The sequence below is a fragment of the Gekko japonicus genome, unplaced genomic scaffold, assembly GCF_001447785.1.
Source record: "Gekko japonicus isolate JY-2015 unplaced genomic scaffold, Gekko_japonicus_V1.1 scaffold1098, whole genome shotgun sequence".
Classification (NCBI taxonomy): domain Eukaryota; kingdom Metazoa; phylum Chordata; class Lepidosauria; order Squamata; family Gekkonidae; genus Gekko; species Gekko japonicus.
In genome coordinates this window covers 300,548-316,613 of record NW_015160244.1, presented here as the reverse complement: position 1 = coordinate 316,613, position 16,066 = coordinate 300,548, and the positions used below count along the sequence as shown (strand labels likewise).

The 16,066-nt window shown below is 53.0% G+C and overlaps 1 protein-coding gene across 1 annotated transcript; it reads right to left on the bottom strand.

Annotated features, from left to right (window-relative positions):
* Positions 1 to 430: 430 nt before the first annotated feature.
* Positions 431 to 14,242, bottom strand: JPH4 (junctophilin 4). Its single transcript, XM_015413540.1, has 5 exons — positions 13,864 to 14,242; positions 12,319 to 13,105; positions 6,135 to 6,253; positions 2,698 to 3,323; positions 431 to 571 (listed from the first exon to the last, which is right to left on the bottom strand). The coding sequence occupies exons 1-5, from the start codon at positions 14,240 to 14,242 to the stop codon at positions 431 to 433; spliced, it is 2,052 nt and encodes a 683-aa protein (XP_015269026.1).
* Positions 14,243 to 16,066: the final 1,824 nt, after the last annotated feature.

Sequence of the window (16,066 nt, the reverse complement as noted above, 5' to 3'; positions counted from 1 at the left end):
CTCAGCTTAGAGGGAACACTGGTGGGGACAGTCATGACTCCCAGGCAGCCTAGATGGCCTGGCGAAAGCACAACACAGATCCATCAAGCACAGGGGAAGAACCTCCATATCCAGGGGCAGTATATCTGCACCCCAAAGGAAGGCGGATTACTGTGAGTGCCCAGGGCGCTCTGGCTGACTGCAGTGGCCAATCGATGTGTGGGACCAGACAGAAACTCCTTGGAGGCAACCTATACGTTTCCCTTCTTCCGACAGCAGCTCTCTCCCCACAGCCCTTCTGGAGACAGGGAGGTCTGACAGGGTCTCCTTCCTGAGGCAGGTGAGGGCGCAGAAGGAGGGGGCGAGGTCTTCCTTCCCTCCTCGGCAGGCAGCTCTTTTCCAGCATTCAACTCACACCCTCCACGAGCAGTGGGAGAATTACTCATCGTTATCAGGGGTTCCCCCGGCACGGCTGGGGGTGGAAATCAACCAAAAGCACACGGGAAGCGCTCCACCGTCGCTGGTGTGGCACTGCACCGATGGAGTCATCGGCCTCGCCAGACGGCCCGTCCTCCTTCACACCGCCCCCTCCCTGTAAAGCCCCGAGAAAAGAGATCGGACCCAGGAGACGTGGTGCTCTGCCGCCTGTCTGCCTGTTCCTACCAGGACCCTCTGGATTATTTATGACCTGCGGTCCTGTCTTCCAGCATCTCCCAGCATCCCCCACTGCGGCTCTCCTGAGGGGCGGGGCCGGGATGCTGCAGTGGGGAAGGCGGGGCCGAAAGGATGCTGCTCGGCGAGGGATGCTGGTTGCTAGGAGATGAGGAAAATGCCAGCCAATCGGATCTGGAGCTGGTCTGCTGGGCTCCACCCCCTGCCCCTCCCACCTCTGTTTTCCTGCAACACTTTTAGAGGAAGGGGGGGGCAAAACATGCAGCCCAACGAATAGGGAAGGGAGGGGAAAGAAAGGGGTCAGCACAACAAGCCCGAATTTTGGTTCCCCAGGAGACCAGACGGGGCCTAGAAAATAGGATTCTCGCCAGCTGCGGGAGGGAGTTGGGATCTTAGGGGTTCGAGGCAGAAATCAGGACTCTGCTGGAAAGGGCTGAAGTGAGGGATGCTGGGAGTCAGGACTCCTGGGTCCGATCCCTTCCCTTGCTGTGGCAGGAAAGGGGAAGGCACCGGAGTGGGCGAAAAAGAGGGGATGCCGGGAACCAAGAAGCCCAGTTTAGATAAAAATGGGGCAGGAGATGGCACAGAATTAGCTAATGTGGAGGGGAGCGTGAGTGCTTTCATCTGCCTGTTTACATCTCCGTAGTGCTGTTCCTGTACTACTCTGCCTTCAAAACGACGGTGCAAATCGCTAGCTCGCCGCAGGGCTCAGTGCCCTCCGGAGACGATTTCTACGGAGATCCTGAAGGGAGTTCTACTCCCCCAGTTTCACTTATGTCTTTTGTCGGTCTGGGGAGGCTTGCTGTGACACCGACGCTGCGTGTGTGTGTCTGGTGAGCGTGACAGAAATCGGCTCGCCACCCTCGGACGGACGAGGCCCGTGCACCTCTACAAGCTGCAGCGACAAGCAGGAATTCAACCGGTTTGGTCACTCGCAGGGTGGAGACTGCGGGGCTGTTTCTGCCCAGGACACCAGAGTCTCTGTCCGTGAAAACGAACGGGGCCAGGGAGCAGGCAGTGTTTTGTGTGCACGACAGAAAAGGGGAGGCACAAAGGGGCTCACTAGGTCCCACACAACCCTGAGAACGAAACTCCAGGGACACCTTCCAGGAGTTTATCGCTGTACTTGGCTCTGTCTAGATTAGAACTCGGGTCCTCAAAGGAGCGCCTGTGGGATCCACGATGCCTGCCAGCACCTTTCCTGGCATCCACCAAATATTTTTAGAAAGTGGGTGGGGGCCAGTGTTCCCTCTAAGCTGAGTTAGTGTGAGCCAGCTCACAGTTTTTTTAGCCTCCGGCTCACACCTTTTTGTCTTCGCTCAGGAAGGGACGGCTCCAGAGCAAACTTATGCAGCAGCCAAATCGCTCGCACACAACTTTAACGCCAGTAGCTCACAAAGTAGAATTTCGGCTCACCAGATTCCACAGCTTAGAGGGTACGTAGGGGGGATTTTGACTGGCCACTGGAGACTCGATTGGTTGTGTAGACTTTTAAGGATGTTGCTTTAGCAGCATCTGCCACCACAACACAAGGACTGTCACTGCGGTATGCTGTGGCGCCCTGTGGCTGGCTCTGCCTCCTATGGCTGGCTCCACCTCCCGCGGCAGCCATTTTGTGGCAGCCATTTTGTCACTGAGCCCACCACACCGTGTCAAAATTCCAAAGGTGCCCACGGGCTCAGAAATGTTGGGAACCCGGGAGAGTCGGACCTAATGAGTTAAGAAGAAAAATGGGGGGGGGGAGGAATAAGCCAGGACCAGTGTTCCCTCTAAGCTGAGTTAGTGTGAGCTAGCTCAGTTTTTTTAGCCTCCGGCTCACACATTTTTGTCGTAGCTCAGGAAGGAGGGCTCCGGAGCAAACTGATTTATGCAACAGTTGTGGCTCGCTCACAACTTTATTGCCAGTCGCTCACAAAGTAGAATCTTTGCTCACGAGACTCCACAGCTTAGAGGGAGCATTGGGCAGGACTCCTGAGTTCTGTTCCAAATCCTACACAGCCTAATAGTGGGATGTGACCCTGCTTTGCCCCCATTCCATCGCCTTACCTGTCTCTCCCTTCTCCACACAGCTCCTCGGGCCTCTCCTCTGTCCGCCACAGAGGCCCCGACGACACCCCCAAGCAGTTCTTTGCTCTCTGGTTCTGGGTCCCCAGGAACTCCCGCCGGTGCTGGTTCTGCCGGGGTCTCCCCAGGGTAAGGCCTGGTGGTCACCGCTTCTTCTTCTTCCTCCTCCTCCTCCTCCTCTTCCTCCTCTCGGAGGCTGCCCGAGCTGCCACTGGCCGGGCTGCCCATCTGAGGGTGCCGTGGGGCCCCCGCGTAGTCCCCGTCTTCCGCTTCATAGCTGCTCAGCTGCTCCTGCTCCTCCTCCCCCTCCCAAAGCCCCTCGGGGGCAAATCCCGGTGTTCGAGACGGGAAGCTGCCACGGCAGCCCCACTCGTCCTCAGGGTCCGAGGCCTCTGGGAGGTGCTGGCGGGGACCCCCATTCTCCAAGGGGGGCCAAGTCCGCCGGGGGTCCCCCCGCCAGGGCTGCAGAGGTGTAGAAGGGTAACTCGGCGGTAGGCTCGGATCAGGGGTAACGTCGGAGGGGGTGATGCCGTTCTCGTAGACCTGGGGGCTGTCGTACTCCTGGAAGTCTGTGTCGGTGCCTTCCGAATCCAACCGGGCACGCGGCTCTGGGGAGGGAGAGGAGTCAAGTGGTTAAAGCAGAAAGAAGTGGGGAGCTACGAGTCCTGGGTTCAAAGAAAGCCAAAGTGAGTTACAAGAGAAGGAAACTGGGACCCCGGGCTTCTGAATACTGTCTCTTGATGTACGGCAGGGCTATTTTTGGGCAGGAACGCACAGGAACGGAGTTCTGGCTGGCTCCCGAGTTGGCCACGCCCAGCAGGAACTCATTAGCATAACAGGCCACACCCAAACAGCAGAAACGCATTAGGATTGGCTACATTAGGGGTGTGTGGCCTAACATGCAAGGGAGTTCCTGCTACAAAAAAGCTCTGGGTTTTGACAACAAACAAGGTAAACAGAATAAGAAGCAAAAGGTTGGTGTGGCTGGATGACCACAGTTCTGGTAATGTGGGGGTGCGGCCTAATATGCTAATGAGTGGTGCTGTCAGGGGTGTGGCCCAATATGCTAATGAGTTTCTGCTATTGGGTGTGGCCTATTATGCTAATGAGTTCCTGCTTGGCTTTTTCTACAAAAAGAGCCCTGATACGGGGTACAGATGGATAGTACTGAGAGCAAGGTCTCCCGGGCTCTGGTTTGGGTTCAAGAAACAAGGAAGAGTGGATATACATCAAGGAGGGGCTGCGGCTCAGCAGCAGAGCCTCTGCTCGGCATGCAGAAGATCCCAGGTTCAATCCCTGGCATCTCCAGCAAGGATCGGGTGGTAGGTGATGGGAAAGACCTCAGTCTGAGACCCGGGAGAGCTGCTGCCGGTCTGAGTAGGCAATACTGATCCTGATGGGACGGAAGGTCGGATTCAGTAGGAGACAGCTTCCTGTGTGTTCCGTAACACTGTTTGTGTATGGAGCGCTTTGAAGAGCCCTGTGATCTAGTATCCTGTTTCCAACACCTGCCAACCACAAGCAAGGCAGGAAAGAAAACTGCCCCACTGAGCTGGCACAAACTTTCCCAGTGCCCTAGGCGGAAACACAATTTCGGCACACCAATTCCATCGAGAGAAAAGGGAGATGTGTAGACCGTTTTACTTCCCGGGCATTAAAACCAACAGCGTAAAAACAGAAATAAATACGCTCTTCAAAACCCATCATGTTCCATCATGGTTGGGTTGGCAGCCTCCAGGTGGACCAAACAATAGGGACCCCAAGGGTATGTGATATATAGAAATACAAACCACAAGGGTAGACCATCAAAAAAATTCACAGATTTCACAAGCTACCAGTAGACATCAGTCTACTGCAACATAATTATAGTTAGTCACTTAATAAAGTAGAGTTGGTGGTCACAATCCAAAAGCACTAGTTGCAATACAAACATTTAACGAGAGAAGGTGTGACAATTCAACGGTAGAAAAAGAATCCAACAGTAGACTCCTCTATATCCTTTCAGTATAATAGGGTCCAAAGGACCTCAAAGTCCACAAACAAGGCAGAGGATGTCCCGTAGCACAAAGAAACTTCTGCAGCCGAAAAACGTCCTTCCCAGGTATGCCAGACGTTTCAAAGCTTTCTTCCTCAGTTGTACGGCTGGAAAACTGAACCTGATTTCCATAGTAATCTATCATGTCCCAAATGGAATCTGTGGTTCTCCTGGAGAATTACCACAGATCTTTGGTCTACAGAGGTCAGTTCCCCTGGAGAAGATGGCTGCTTTGGAAGGTGGATTCCATGCCATGACTGAGGTCTCTCCCCAACCCCCCCAAGTTCTACTCCCAAATCTACAGGAACTTCCCGATCCAACGCTGGCAACGCTAATGGCACCTATAAAGATTAGCACCAACAGATACAGAGATTTCAGAAGCCCGTCGAGGTAGTTCCACTTGCCTTTTCAGCACTCCTCAAAATCTGGCGCCCTAGGAAATGGCCTTGGTTTGCCTCCTGTTTGGCCTGGCCCTGGTCTTCCCGCCACTGGCATTGGTAGGTAAGCTGCCTCTAAACACAGAGGTTCCAGCCAGCTGGACAGGCCAGTTTGGTGTAGTGGTTAAGTGCGCGGACTCTAATCTGGAAGAACCGGGTTTGATTCCCCACTCCTCCACTTGCAGCTGCTGGATGACCTTGGGTCAGCCATAGTTCTGTCAGAGCTGTCCTTGAAAGAGCAGTTTCTGTCAAGTGCTCTCTCAGCCCCACCTCCCTCACAGGGTGTCTGTTGTGGGGAGGGGAAGGGAAAGGAGTTTGTAAGCCGCTCTGAGACTCCAAGTGAAGGGTGGGGTATAAATCCAATCTCTTCTCTTCTTCTAATAGTTATAGATTAATCGATCCTCCGAGAATCCGTCTAACCCTCTTTAGAGCCCCCTTAGCCTGTGGCCATCACCCTATCTTGGGACAGCAAATTCCAGAAGCGAATTGTGCATCGCGTGAAGAAATTCTACCTAACTGCGAAAACAAGTTTGTTGCGGCAGGGTGACCATCGGTTCGAAAATACCCTCTAACATAAACCCCCCAGAGTTCATTGGAAGGTGTGCAGAGTAAAAATGTAATATTGGAAATGCTCGCCATGAAAAGGGAGAGGCAGGTATAGTTTGGACCCCCTCCCCCCCAAGCTCTCCACGCTGCAAACTTCCCAGGAAGACTGGGTTGCCAACCTCCAGGTGGGGCCTGGAGATCTTCTGGAATTACAACTTATCTGCAGACAACTGAGATCAGTTCCCCCGAAGAAGACGGCTGCTTCGGAAGGTGGACTCTGTGGCCTTTTACCTCTCCGGAGTCCCTCCTCTCCCCAAACCCCATCCTCCCAAGGCCCCACCCCCAAGTTTCTAGGAGTTTCCCAGTCTGGAATTGGCAAACCTATGAGGAAAACATCTCACCTGGCTCGGTGAGGATGGGCTGCAGTTCTTGAGCCAAAATCTTGGCCAGGCGGGCGGCTTCCAGGGCCTTCTCAGCGGCACCGAGGGCAGCGGTTGCCTTCAGGCGAGCATCAGCAGCCCTGCGAGGGGAAAGCGGGTTTTAGGAGTTAGCACAGTCACTGCCCCGTCTGCCCCTCCCCAGCCCCGAGGACACGGGCTCCTTGACCTCTGCTTCCAAAGAAGCACCCCCTGCCATTCCTAGCTTTCTTGAAGAAGAGGAAGGAGAGATGTTGGATTCATACCCCACCCTTCACTACCCGAAGGAGTCTCAGAGCGACTTATAATCCCCTTCCCCTCCCCACAACAGACACCCTGTGAGGTCGGTGGGGCTGAGAGAGTTCTCTCGAGGACTGCCCCAGAGAGAACAGCTCTGAGAGAACTCGTGACTGACTCAAAGCCACACCGGCAGCTGCATGCTGGAGGCGTGGGGAATCAAACCCGGTTCTCCCAGATTAGAGTCCACGCTCCTAACCACTACGCCAAACTGGTTCTCAGTTAAAGATCCTGTCTCGTGCCGGTCTCCCATTCCGCAGATCCCGGCTTTCCCCTTCCGTATGCTTTTTATCTCCAATCGGGACGTTCTGCAAAAGGTGTGGAGGGGGGTGGAGTGGCATGGAAACCGAACCCTTATGACCACAGCCTAACCTTTCCTCCGTCTTGGGACAGGGGGGATTTGGCCATCTCTGAAAAACGAAGCCAACATTTCAAACCCCTGCCGAGCCGCAAAACCCTCGAGTGACCTGGGGCTCGCCACGTTCCCAAACAGAGTTGGCGGCTTATTGTTGGGAAATTCCTGGAGATTCTGGGGGTGGAGCCTGAGGAGGGTAGGATTTGGATAGGGGAGGGATTTCAAAGGAGCATAAGGACACAGAGCCCACCTTCCAGGCGAAAGGGGTCATTTTCTCCAGGCGAACTGATCTCTGCCGACTGGAGATCAATTGTCATCCCAGGAGATCTCCAGCCGCCACCTAGAAGCTGGCAACCCTATTCCCAAAGCTTGCTCCACCTAACCGGGTTCTTGTTAAGTGAAAGCGGGGAAGGAAAGAGAAGAAGAGGAGGAGGAGATTGGATTTATACCCCGCCCTTCACTACCCAAGGGAGTCTCAGAGCGGCTGAGAGAGCTCTGGCAGAAACTGCTATTTCAAGAACAGCTGTGCCATAACTATGGCTTGCCCAAGGTCATCCAGCAGCTGCAAGTGGAGTAGTGGGGAATCAAACCCGGTTCTCCCAGATTAGAGTCCGCGCACTTAACCTCGACACCAAACTGGCTGTCTGAGAAGAAAGGGCAGTGTGAAAATTTCACACACAAATAACACGCCCTTTCAGACTCCTGAAACAATCCGACTAGTTTTTAGCAGATGCAGGACTTCTCATAGAACCTCTCCTTTCTCAGGCCGCACAACATGGGATCAGAATCTGAGAGGTGCTAATTTGGCCCTAGAGAGAAGGTGGCATGCTAGAGCCCGATCTTGTTAGATCTCAGAAGCTAAGCAGGGCCAGTAGTTGGGAGGGAGACCACCAAGGAAAACTCTGCAGAGGAAGGCAATGCCAAACCACCTCCGCTTCTCACTTGCCTCAAAAGCCCCTTGCTGACATTGTCGCCATGATGGCTGCAACTTGACGGCGCTTTATACACACACAATTTGGCCCTCGAAATCAGCCACAAAGGACCTCCACATGAATCTAAGCTCGGGCAATAGGGAAGATTAAAAAAAACGAAACCCACAAGACCCCCCCTCCCTGGCCTGCACAGCTTCTCAGTAGGGTGCAATAGCATGTCTGTCTTTTTTCCTTAGTAGGACTACAGAGGCGAGCATTTCCGGTTAGGGAACAGCGCAAGAAGTACAGGTGCGCCCCCACCCCAGTACTGCATCTCCAGTCCCCATGAGCAGTGTTCTCTCTAAGCTGAGTTGGTGTGAGCTAGCTCACAGTTTTTTAGCCTTTGGCTCACACATTTTTGTCTTCACTCAGGAAGGATGGCTCCAGAGCAGACTAATTTACGCAGCCGCCAAATCGCTCGCTCACAACTTTAATGCCAGTAGCTCACAAAGCAGAATTTTTGCTCACAAGGCTCCACTGCTTAGAGGGAACATTGCCCATGAGTGTTTTTTGGGGACAAATTACTTGTCTGGAATTTCAGTCACGCAACTTGCCTTGAGTAAATTTGCTGGAGTTGGTGGCATAGATATTTTCTAAATAAATCCCTGCACTCTGTGAAGTTTGCCCCCCAGAATATTTATACAAATCCTATTATGACAGTTGGGAAGCCCTAGGTTCCTGTTGCGTACGCACGTGGCAATACAGACATGTGGACTCGTCTCATATGACAGAGTGCATGTATCCATGTGGTACACGCAGTTGCCTACATGGATATGATCTCTGTGTGGGAAATGGGTCATGTATGAAGCAGCCCTACGTAGCCTGTTTTTTCCAGAACAACTCCCATCCCAGGGAAATGCCTACATCTTTCTTAAAGCACTGTTTCATTGTGTTTTTATAGAAAGTTTTACATTCCCTTTGACGTCTGTCTTTCAATGAGGAAAAAAAATTCACATTGTTTCCTTAATTTTAAATTTCCCAGGGTTGAGAGAGATTATGACCATCCTAGAGGACAGGAGATAACTACTGAGAGCCAGTGAGGTGTAGTGGTTAGAGTGTCGGGCTAGGATCTGTGAGACCCAGGTTCGAAGCCCCGCTTATGCCACAGAAGCTTATTGGGTGTCCTGTGGCCAGTCACACACTCTCAGCCTAACCTACCTCACAAGACTGTTGTTGTGAGGATAAAATGGAGGAGAGGCGAATAATGTGAGCCAATTTGGGTCCACACCAATGTCCCCTCTAAGATGAGTTAATGTGAGCTAGCTCAAATTTTTTTAGCTTCTGGCTCACACATTTTTGTCTTAGCCCAGGAAGGAGGGGCTCCAGAGCAAACTAATGCAGTAGCCAAATTGCTCGCTCACAACTTTAATACCAGTAGGCTCACAAAGTAGAATTTTTGCTCACAAGACTCCGCAGCTTAGAGGGAGCATTGGTCCACACTGGGGAGAAAGGCACTGGGGAGAAAGGTAGGGTATAAAAATTAATAATAATAATACTATAATAATTAAGAAAGCAGAGGACAGGAATGGCAGCATCCTACACTTAAGGAGACAGGCCTGGAGATAAATCAGGGAAGCTTCGTTCTCCCTTGTGAACATGTTCCACACTGGTATTTAAGCCCACCTTTTAGATATTCCCTTTTGTCTCCTGCGCATCTTGAGACCTTTGTCAAAAGCGGGTGTGTGTGTGTGAGGTTGCTGTTGTATTTCGAAATGGCTTCAAATGGCAGCAGCCTCCCCCCCCCCCCCCGCCCCCAGTGTTGTTCACTCCTTGCAAACCCCCACCCTGCACCCGGGTTCTTTGCCAACACCCCCCCCCAGCACACCCACGCAGCCACCTGCAAACCACCTACACACCTCAGCCTGTTTGTGTACAACGCAACAATTAGCACCCTTCCTTCTCCCCTTGGCTGATGAGATCTCGTCCCCTTCGTTCCTTGCCTCCAGACCGTCTGCTCCCTTCCTCAGCTGCCTCACCCCAATGTGGGGAGAGCAGGCCATAGATCTCCCCCCCCCCATGGGCATCCCCCGCAGAGGGGCCAGTCTAGGCATCCTTGCCCTGCTCCCCCACCCCCACCCCCACCCCTCTCCATCCCATCCCCGCCCTTCTGGTCCAGGCCCAACAGATGCTGCTGCTCCGCTGTTTCCATAGCAGCCGCTAGCCAATCACCTCGCCGTTGCCCAGTTGCCTAGGCGACCAGGCAGCCTACTCCAGGCGGCTAGGCCTTGGCGGAAGCTGCTCTCTCGTTCTCCCGCCTGCCGACACACACAAACACAAACACACACACACCAGGCTCCTCTCCTTGCTGCTGTCTCTCTCACAAAAAACACACACACAACCGAGGGCGAACAGCAGGGAAGGGAGCCGAGAAGTGAGGCAAGACAACAGCGTGTCTCCCAACATTTTGCAGGTGGAAACAGGGATGTTTATATCAGTGCGTGGAGCATACCCTCACTCTGGTGCAAGAATCACTGCCTGAGACCTAAGGTTGCCAACTCTGGGGTGGGAAATTCCTGGAGATTCGGAGGCGGAGCCTGGGAATGGCAGGGTATAATGCCATAGAGCCCACCCTCCGAAGCAGCCATTACTCTATCCACCCGCTCGCTACACTGCTTTTCACCCAATTCATTAGCTTGGCGGTTAAACAGCCTCTGCCGCCGCCGTTTTTGAGGCCCAGTATGTAAGCCTGTGGGTTGTGTTGACTGTCTTTTCCACCTCAGACATTTAACTTCCAGAGAGCTGAGGGAAGAGATGTCCATTCATCAACTTAAAAAAAAAAAGTCTGCCCAATAAGGCGAAATAAAAGGCAGCGTTTTACCAGGGATGGGTGTCGAAAGAGAGGCTGTCTCAGGTAAATATGGAACAGTGGGAGCATATGGGGGGCGGGAGTGGAGAGATGATTCAGAAATACAGCAGAGAGATAAGGAAAAAAGGAGAGAGAGAAAAAACGAGGAAGGAAGAGAAAAATGGAAGCAAAAGAAAAGAGAAGACGGGCCAAGAGAGAAGGGGAAGGCACGGCAGTGCAGAAGTGACGCCAGCTCTTGCAGGCACACCGAGGCCTCACGTCCTCGCCGTGGTGGCTGGAACCGGCAGCGTCTGATTTTCGATCCATATGGGCAGCCTCCCAAGAGCTGGCCTCCCTGCTCCCTTCCAAGCCTCACGAAGGGGAAAGAAGAACCAGATCTAGACGTCTGTGTCCTTTCCCTCCTGCAGTTCATTATTTTCGTAGTTTTCTCAATTTTGGAGCATGCTGAGGTGCAGTTTTCTCCATTTTGGAGCATACTGAGGTGCATTTAAAGGGAGCCGTCCCAATCTATTTGGAAACAGGATCCAATGAGGGGAGCTTTCAGTCAGATGTAAAATGGCTGCCTGCACTTGAAAGGGGGGGGGGGAGATCATTGTGAGATAACCTGATTTGTGACATGACTACCACCGACGACGATAGTTTCCGCCGGGGCATACAATTATAATTTCGCACCTTTGAAATGAGTAGAAGGATTTAAGCCCTTTGAAGATGCATATTTATGAAGCAAAGTAAACAGACTTGGAAGACTTGGTATTTCATTTGCTTTGAAATCTGAGGAGACTATAATTGCAAATTGGGTCCCTTGAGGCCTAGTTTAAACTCCTAGGGTTGCCAGTCTACAGGTGGGGCCTGGACATCTCGTGGAATCACAACTGATCTCCAGACTAAAGAGACCAATTATCCTGAAGAAAATGGCTACTTTGGAGGGTGGACTCTGTGGCATTGTACCCCAGTGAGATCCCTCCTCTCCTCAAGCCCTGCCCCAGGCTCCACCCCCAAAATCTCCAGGAATTCCCGAACCCAGATTTGGTGATCCTACTCTAGTCCCATATTGCAGAGATTAACACAAACAATCATCCTCTTTTTCATACCATTCTCCCAAAACATGCTCTGATCGTATATTAATCACAAAGCGATGAGCCCTTTTAAATTAACATACATCAATGCCAGCAACTAAGTATGGCTTCCCCCCCTTCTTTTCCTGATTACTCACAACTTCATTCCCGCATGTTCACTTTTTTAGTGTATCACCCCAGGCCGTCTTCTTCCATTGCAACTCTTGAGATCATCACCCCAAGTTGTCCCCTCTGGAGGAACCTGCTTATTTCTAGTCATGAACATAAGAAAATAAGAAGAATCCTGCTGGATCAGACCAGTGATCCATCTAGTCCGGCATCCTGCCTCACACAGTGGCCAACCAGTTCCTCTGGAGGCCTAACAACAGGGCGTACAGACCGAGGCCTTCCCCTGATGTTGCCTCGTGAAACTGGGATTCAGAAGTTCACTGGCTCTGAATATGGAGGTTCCCTTTAGTCACCATGGCTGGTAGCCACTGATAGACCTATCTTCCATGAATCTAATTCCCCTTTTAAAGCTATCTATGCCTGTGACCATCACTACATCCTCTTGCCTCCCGGACCCCTCGCCATAACAGTAAATGTGAGAAGAATCCCTGTACCTGTTTCTCCACAGCAGCTTTTGCCATATTCCCAATGGCTTAAGCCCGTTTCCTGCCCTCACCTGGCGATGGCCACCTCTTGTTTCTGCCGCGCCATGCTGACGGCTCTCCTGGCCACTTCCACAGCTCGGTCGACTTTTTCTTTCACCTTGCTTCGACGAAGCGGGATCAAGTTCTTCATCTTGCCGCTCACCAAACGATTGAGCTTGTATTTACCCTCTTCCTTGGAGCCGTCAGGGTAGGTGGTGCGCCCGTAACCATGCCGGCGGTTGCCTAGCCATTCTCCCTCATACCGCAGCCCATTGGAGCGGCGACTCACCCCGTAGCCACTGCGCCGGTCAGCCCGCCACTCTCCGGCATAGACCTCGGTAGAAGAGCCCTCAATGGTCAGGGTGGAAGGCAGCTCGGGTTCTGTCTCGGCATAGCTGAGCGTGGTGGCCTCGCTCCCGGCTGAACTTACCCCTGCCTCGCTCTTGAGGGACCCCCGCTTGCTCCCCAAAGAGGCCTTAGACTCAGCCCTCCGCACCCTTAGCCCGCTCAGGAGCAGGGAACGCCGGAAAAAGCCCCCTGATTTCTTCTTGGCTCCCTTAGGGAAGTCTGGGTCTCCAGGGAAAGCCAAGACAAAACCACCCCTGGATCCTGAGGCCGGACTGTCCCCTGGGAGTGGCGGAGGAGGAAGCGGAGGTGGAGGGAGAGGTGGCGGAGGAGCATTGGGATCAGTTTCACTGTGCAGCGATTCCAAAGAGGTGCGGCGCGGGGAGCGCACCAGGGCTGCTTGACGATAGGGGACACTCTGGCGTACTCCATATCCATGACGCTTGCCAGACTGCCACTGGCCCTGGTAGGTACCTGCAAGGGATGGCAAAGAGAAGGAGTTAAGATTGAAAGATGACCAAAATTATGGCAAGAGTAAACCCTGACCTGGTGTGGCTGAGGCTAGCCCGATCTCGCCAGGTCTTGGAAGCTAAGCAGGGGCTGGCCCTGGTTAGTACTTGGATGGGAGACCACCAAGGCAGAGGCAGACAATGGCAAACCACGTCTGTTCATCCCTTGCCTTGAAAACCCTACAGAGTCACCATACAGTGGCTGTGAATTGACAACACCTTCCACCACCAGGCCCAGAAGAAGACTTCTCTCACTCCTACCAGTGACACACACAAGGGACGGAAAGGACGTGGGGATACATGGGGGGGAAACCGGAAGGATTTCTCAGAGACAGAAATTGGACGAAGAAGAGTCACGAGTCAGTCTTGTGTGTCCTACACTTTCTCCGGGGAGCTCACAGCAGCAGGATTCAAGAGATCGAGAGCACCTCAACGCCTGAGCCGGAATCGGAACTCAGATTTGCTGCCCAGCCATTCAGTACCGGATGGGCAGAAGAAGCACGGAGCCAACTGGGCAGAGAAGGGTTGCCAAGTGGAGAGGAAAGAGGAATGGAGAGACTTGGCATGGGAAGAAGGACAAGTGGGCGGCTGGTCATGCAAGCGAGCAGGCGGAGAAATAGAGACATCGGGCATTAACTGGACAGATGGCAGTGAAGCGAGGGTGGTATTAGCAGACGGGGAACACCCCCCCCATTTTCCTTGCCAGGTTCTGCCCCCTCTCACCTCCATCAGCGTAAGTCTCCATGCCGTAACCATCCTGCAGACCCTCGCGCCACATGCCTTCGTAGATCACTCCCGAGTGGCTCTCCCAGACGCCCAAGCGCCCCTTCAGCCCGTGGCTCCATTCCCCCTTGTAGCTCCACTTGCTCTTCCGCTCCACACCCAGTCCGCTGCGCTTGCCTTGACTCCAGTGGCCTTGGTAGGTGTTGCCGCTGGGCCAGGTGTAGACGCCCAGCGACTCAAAGCCACGGCTCCAGCGCCCGCTGTATTCCCCCTGGGCTCCGGGGCCCGTGCATACCCCATAGCCATGTGCCCGGCCCTCCTCCCAGTCGCCCACATAGCAGCCGCCATCGTCAAACTCGAACCTGCCTCCGTTGGACATTCATGTAACGTTTCTTCCCGGTCAGTCGGGCTCCAGTTACCCACGAGTCCCTGCACGCATCTCCGTTCCCCCCTCTAGGTCGCCTCTACATGGCACGGTCACAGGCAGGGGAACAAGGGCTGCCCTTCACAACAACTTCCCGGCATCCGAGCATCCGGCTCCTTTCTGTGTTCTCCTGGACCTAGAGAGTTCTAGCTATAGTGGTATGGCAAGAATGCCTGGGGCATGTGAGGAACTACAAGCAGATCAAGACTTGGCAACTTCTCAAGTGCAGGTTCAACGTGCTTCTCTAGTTTCCTGGAACAGAGTGAACCTATAAGCTGAGCAAGGCCAACACTTCATGTTTATCGGCATGCATTAGAGCTACACCTATACTAAAGTTTACAGTCTTCATGCGACACACATACAGATGCTCAGAAATCTCTGGTTATTTGTGGACAACTCTCTAGGTTGTCTGCAGCTATTGGGAGAGTAGAGGTCTCAGCGTTTCTGTGTACAGGATCAGTCGGGGTGGGATCGGGTTCACTACAGCTGCACTGGAGCGCAGAGCTCTACTACTTCTGCAGGAAGTCTCTGGCTGTTGGTTACGTTACAACTGTATATCCAGTCTCAAAGAGCTCTAGCTAGTGGCCCACAGTGCTTTGGGGGCTAGAGGTATACAGAAGGGCCTGCCCGGATGTCTGTTGAGCATACAGATAACGTGATGGCGCTACAGGCGTTTCAAGTCGCAAGGAGAATTTGTTTTTCGACTGCAGTCGTAGGATGGCGCTAGACCAAGAGGGACAGTTGGGTTTTTCTGGCTAGCACCAAACATTCTCAGGTTCCTTGAGGCCTCTCGGTAATAGACTAGAGCGCTTTCTCAAGTTCTACGGCAACAGGTGTGGGTCTCTGGAGTCGAGCATTCATTCGTCTGTTTTCAGGTTGATAACAGTGTTCTGCAGTTGGTGTTGCTGGTTAGACTGAAAGCTGGAAAAGTCTTCTGGTGGTTATAGGCATGAGAAGGCCGAGAGGCTTTTTGTTTACAGGCATATGGTGGTCTCAGAATCACGGAGTGATCAGAATACAACTCCTTGGTGTCTTACAGAGAAAAGACAGCCGGGGCGCACCCCAGTGGCTGCGCGTGGTCCTCCAGCTACAACTGGACAAGAATTGGGCAGTGGTGGTGGCATTGGTTGGTGGATCTCTGAGAGTTCCTCAGGTTCAGCTTTTTGGCTGGTCTAAGTGTTTCCAGGCCACTGACAAATGGAGGAACTGGAGTTCTCTGGCTACGGGGGACCCGCGGCGACCGGCAAAACGACAGGCCCTCGTCTTGTTTTCCCACACTAGTGCCCGCCTGGGCTCATCAGGTGCCGTTCAGAGAAAATCTAGGTGTTCACAGGAACTGGAGAGCTTCCTCCAAGGGTGGAGCAGAGACGGCAGGGCTGCCAAAGGAGGCCACATGGCACAGGGGGTAGGAAACAACCTGCACCAAGAGACACATGGTTTAGGGAAGCAGAACTGAACTTTACAAGCAGGGAGAGAGGCAGGCAAGCAGGCAGGCAGGCAAAGCTGTCTTCGGGATTTATCTTCTAGCCCACAAATACAAATGCTGAATTCTGTCAATCTTCTGGGATTCAGTACAAACACACACACCACGCTCCGACTCCAGAAGGAGTTTCAGAGATACACAAACAAATGCGCACGCAACAAACCCACCAAACCATCCCTACGATGTATGTGTATTTCTGTAAACAAATATTTTTTAAAAAGCATGCTCACCTCTCAAACTGACAAGATCTCAAAGGTGGACTCTGGAACAATCAAGCGCACGGACACACACACACA

Bases quoted from the DNA above. Each gene is read 5' to 3' on its own strand.
- JPH4 (XM_015413540.1), bottom strand. From the start codon at position 14,242: ATGTCCAACGGAGGCAGGTTCGAGTTTGACGATGGCGGCTGCTATGTG. The intron at 6,254-12,318 runs GTGAGGGCAGGA...TTCCCCTCGCAG, and splicing joins CAAGAGGTGGCCATCGCCAG to GGCTGCTGATGCTCGCCTGA. The intron at 572-2,697 runs GTAAGGCGATGG...GGGGCTTTACAG, and splicing joins TGTGGAGAAGGGAGAGACAG to GGAGGGGGCGGTGTGAAGGA.